We start from the raw sequence: 5302 nt of genomic DNA, 5'->3' as shown, positions 1-5302 counted from the left end.
GAAAAACTGCATGGAATCTTCACAGAGATAGTCATCGCGTACAGTACAACAAAGAGCCCCATACGCCGTACAACACGCACTTGCCAGACAAAATATCCCCACAAACCTTTGAGCTGCAAAACGTTCTTGAATACCATATCTGGAGCAGCCCACAAAAAAAAACGAACGGGTGCAATTTTCCATGCCAGATTCGCCAACGTCCTGCTAGCTCTCAGCACCATGCCAACGAACTGCCAAAGAACAACGTAACAACTGCACAAAACAGCACTATTGGCTGCTGATTGAATCGCTTTCCCGACGTTTGATATTTACAGCACATCCCTCGAACTAACGAGCCAGCTAGTGAAAGCCCGCTGCATGCCAACTTTTGTGTGGTCGCAAAAGTTAACGAGCCGACGGCGCATTCAGTTCCAAAAGCAAGCTCTGCAAGAGTCCAAGTGCAGGCGAGTAGAGTGTGACTCCACTGGAACTTTTAGCAAGGCATCATCAATGCGAATGAAATCCTCCGACATGAATTAGGGAGATTCCACGGACCCTAGGTACAGTTAAACAGAGCGACAGCCTCCGCAAATTCGACAAATATAGAAAAAGCTCAACGCGGCAGAGAAGTACTGAAAAACGCATCTGAATACGCAATGAGCAACCATAGTTGAAGCACATGAAGTTTTCTCTGTGGGCAAAACATAGTCGTTCACCACTTCAGGTGGGGAGACCAGAACAAACCTATGAAGCTACTAAAGAGCATTTTCCCATTTTGAAGCAGCACCAAAGCATCAGAACTTGCTTGAGCATGCACTGCATTCAATGTTCGACAGAAAACTCAAAATATTTTGTGTTTCAGTAAGACACACACAGCACAGATATATACACATGTGGATACAAAAACTTTCGCACCGAATCGAAACGCTAAGCCGCATCGCAAATGCCTGCAGACGTCTAACAAGGATTCACTGCCTCAACACAGCTTCAAAGTCCATTTTCCGCCCATCTGCCATTGTGATGGGTGTTCTATACGCACTTGCAGTCGATCACCAAAGTTGCATGTTGCCACGTTTCAAACCGCGCAACGTCGTTGACCTGCACGTGCGACGCCAAGCACGACCAATTATTCTCTGGTATCACGGAATCACGGTGTTAAGCTGTCACGCATGATCTGCGCGGCAAAAAGCTAGTGGCACAAACCACGCGAGAGCAATGTAAAATCTAAAGCGGCCCACCGCTTGAGCAGCTCATCAAGAGCTCACCAAATATTCCCGTGCTGTTGACGCAAGAGCAAACAACTTCGCAGGCATCTGCCTATAGCGTACACATGATACACAGAAGGTGAAAGTGGCAGCTTGTGATACTGTTCAATGCGTTAGCTACCTCATTGGAGTTCGCACCATCTGCTCGGCATCGAAGAGCCGCCTAGCACTCACGCACAGATGTCCATAATCAGCCAGACACCCACCTGTTACACATTTCACAATGGCGTTCTGCTGCCCCAGGGCACCTCAAATCGTGAGTTATTTTCGGGCCAGCAAAGCAATGTACAGCCAATCACGTTCAGGCGCCACGCCGTCAAACTGTCAAAGATGCTCGGTGAGTCGAAAAACTAATCGTACAAAAATGCTGCATGCCAAGTAAAACCTAAAGCGCCCAACTGCGTGAGCAGCTCATCCAGATCCCGTCGAAAATTCGCGTGCGGTTCATGCAAAAACAAGCAACGTAACAAGCATGCACTATGAATGTACACATGACACACGAACGTCGGATTGGCAGTATGCGATACGCTGTTTAATTGTTCCACTGTCTCGCTAAATGGCGTACGACCTGTTCGGCATCGAAACGCCTCTTGGAACTCCACACGCAGATGACCATAACCAGTCAAACGCCTACCGGCCGCGCCGTCCGCATAGCCATTCTGGTACTCCATGTGTGTCCAGAGCATTGTCTTCTGCGTGCCAGAAAGCGCAGTCATGGCAGGCATCACATAGGGCTGTGAGAGAAACAAGCAACTCGTAGATCGTCGAATCACTGCGCAATGTCGCAGCGACAAACAGCAAGCTGACCAATAAAACATCGGCATTTTCAGTGCGGCAGTAGAATTAAACTGCATATGGGACACTCTTGCGGGAGGCTGCTCAGAATCTCAATCTGTCCCCTTTGAGATTTCCTCTCCAGCATGAGACGCTGGAAACCAAAAGTCAGCAGAAAACATGATAGCAACGCCATAATGTTGCAGACTAATGGAGTTACGTTTCCTCAATGGATGCATATTGTCGCCGTAGCCCTGTATTCAGTTATAGTTTCAGCTCCAGCTTTAAGCACCCCTTCACTAATTTCACTGCCAGGTGCGGTGTGTGAGACGTGCATCTGTTGATGCGGGAACGGTGGCAGGTTTGTTGGTGCTGCTCCATTCCGTGAAAGCAACGTTAAAATTTCTACTGGTTTCCAAAACGCTGTCGCTAAACATGCAGCATTTCCCCCTATTTCCATGCGTGCACTGCATTCACACCTGAAGGCCGAGTCACTGCACATAAAGGAAAGCAAAGCAAGCGTTGTAGATCACTGTTTCTGTGGCGGATTCCAGATCACAGTATTCTACCGAAGTGTCACGTTTACCACACTGCACACCATACAAACGTATAAGCCTGCATACCATGCCCCATTACCATACCCAGCTGTTGTTGCACCTTCTGGACGGAAGCCGACTTGGTACCAGGCAAAATGTCGAAACGGAACCCAAACCAATGGTCACACTAATATGCTTCAATTCGGCAATCGCAGGACTTTCATCTTGCAACTGAAAGGCACTGCATGCCTACAACTACACCTGCGAGTTTCCCAGGCCTGTGCAAAGCGCGACTCACCTTCTCCATCTGTTCAGTATAGCTGCGGATCACACGACGAGCAGGTGCAGCACAAATAAACCACACGGCTACTGCAAAATTCTTCAATAGCTACTAACTACTGCAGCTGTATTCAGTTCACTAAGCGGACTGCGTAATACGTCAAACGATCGTGGTCCCAGTATTCAACAAAGAAGCAAGCACGCGATTCAGAAGATATGCATCTTACCAGTTATCGGCGTCTTTGTGCAAGTGCTGCCCATTCCATAGCAGCAAAGAGCAACTGCCTTGACACATTTCAGCAAAATTTAAATTTTATCTGGTCACCGCAACAGCAAAATGCACAACAGCACAATGCATTTCCTTGCTCTGGAATGCAGTAATCGTTCCTTCCATTAGGTCATTCTAGTGTAGAGCCGAATCAGCACCTAAAACGCTAAGCCAATCCCTAACCGCAGCTTGGCCCTCTTCTGAAGCAAAGACGCTACTTTGCCTTTGACTCCACTGCAGCACAAGATGCTTACAGCCTAAATGCGCATTACGCCATAAGTGATCTTCCAAAACGTTTTCAAGGCATTTCATAATCAGTTATCCTTGAATCTGAAATGTTCCTTTACGCTTATCACATATCGGCATGTCCTTATTTTGACTTCTTCATGGGTAAAGAAGCTTCTTGCATCACTCGTTTGTGATGTTGAAAAGCAAGCACTCGAGTATCGGCTGTAGACGTCGCATTTACATCAATTATACTTGTGCACCTAATGCAACGCTGGGAAGCGTACTTGCCAACTATTCAGCAGCGGCGCCTCAGTCAAGGAAAATGACCCAACAGAGGCCTATTACTCAGGTAGAGATAATCCTCGTCCCTTACAGTCTGACGATTGCACAATTTTGGGTTGAAGGACAAGAACGAACAAACCTGCAGATTGGCTTTCATCTTACCCACCTTCTGTATTTGCTAGAGCTGAAATAAACAGCCTGGAGGCATGCTCGGCATGCGATTTCCAGGCCTCTATTGTTTTTGCACTGATTGGAAAATGTTATTGTCCACAAAACAGTAGAGCAGACGTCACAGCCAATACTTTCGCGTTCACTTCGTGAAATAACCTGTTCGTTGTCGCGCTTTGCTCAGACAAATGAATAGAACTCCTACAATGCATCACGCAGCACAGGGAAACGCACATTATGATCACTCATTCTCACCAAGAAGGCACCGGACATTTGCATAACCAGTGAAACAAGCTCATTTTTAAAACATGAATCAAATCAAGCCTTTGCACGAACTGTTCAATAAGCTATGCCCGCGATGGCTCACCACAACTTCAATATTTAACCTTGCACAGAAAGTGAGTCCTCTTCGGCCTGAGTTTTTCAGTCCTCTTCGGCCTGAGTTTTTCACTGATACCGCCTCTGTGCTCCTTGTATTTAGGAAGCTCACCGCCTGGGACACAAAGCTCACAATCTCTGCATGGTTCGCAAATACAAACGAAAACCGCGAAGTATTCGCTCACAGAATTTTCTCTAGAGGTGTGTTGTATTAGCTGATATTCAAAAACATGGTGCATAAAACAATCCATAAAACCTAGCAAAGGCCTGTACGCAGGCACAAATGAGGTTATTCTAACAACGAATAGGGTACTAATCCCGAGTGCCTGCCTTAAAAATAAAGGAGCCACCAACAAACTTCTTTGTGATTATAAGAATGAAAATGCTACACGAATGCAGCCCTTTGAAGCAACTGCTACGGAACATTAATCACTGTCGGCGACGCCCCCTCACATTCTACATTCACAGTGTCAACATACCAGACAAAGCATCGGCTGATGCGCGCCAAACGTACGTGCTAGTAAGAAAAGGCGATCCCTGAGAGTATTCATTATACATATTACCACATGCAATGCATAGCCAAACAAATGCAGCATGTGTGTAGCAAACGAATGACGCGCACTACCATGAAAACTCTTCAGCACCCGTGCCGAGTTAATGTCTACTATTAAGCTTGTACCTTTTGCCCGTTCGCAGGCCGCCTGGGTTTCAAACTGCTTACAACCTGGCACGACAGAAAGCACCTGCGTATTTCAATTCTTTGAAACGCTCAGTAAGATAGCTCTTTGGTGCGGCTACGCTAAGTGAGCTGCCATCCAAAAACAAGGCTTGTGAACAGAGTTGAGCCCGATCAGTCAAGGCTTACACTTAGGCACGAACAATAGGAGCGACAAACTTGGAGAAGAGCAGTCCTTCGCCACAAACGTTCAGTCATAAAAACTGATACTGCGTATTCGATCTCGAAGCGAAAGGTGACCTCGATCTAGAGAAAATGCCAGCGCAGCAACAGGAGGTGCGCTTAACAATTGCTCCACGAACGTGGAGCAGTGCTTTTATATCAAAGAGCTATTGAGCTCGCAGATGGCACGTCCTCGCAGAACCTTACAAATCAGCACGCACTGCAGTCCTCTAAGACCTTGTAAGTA

The 5302-nt window shown here is 46.8% G+C and overlaps 1 protein-coding gene across 1 annotated transcript; it reads right to left on the bottom strand.

Moving 5' to 3' along the window:
- Window positions 1-1008: 1008 nt before the first annotated feature.
- ENH_00014880 (hypothetical protein) lies at window positions 1009-1969 on the bottom strand (the record flags this gene model as incomplete). Its single annotated transcript, XM_013579130.1, has 4 exons — window positions 1009-1077; window positions 1245-1296; window positions 1366-1450; window positions 1879-1969. 4 exons carry the CDS (start codon window positions 1967-1969, stop codon window positions 1009-1011), a joined length of 297 nt encoding a protein of 98 aa, XP_013434584.1.
- Window positions 1970-5302: the final 3333 nt, after the last annotated feature.

The sequence above is a fragment of the Eimeria necatrix genome, genomic scaffold, assembly GCF_000499385.1.
Source record: "Eimeria necatrix Houghton genomic scaffold, Enh_scaff1479, whole genome shotgun sequence".
NCBI classification, from domain to species: Eukaryota; Apicomplexa; class Conoidasida; order Eucoccidiorida; family Eimeriidae; genus Eimeria; species Eimeria necatrix.
Note: the sequence above shows the minus strand (reverse complement) of the source record. Positions and strands in the feature narration are given on the sequence as shown.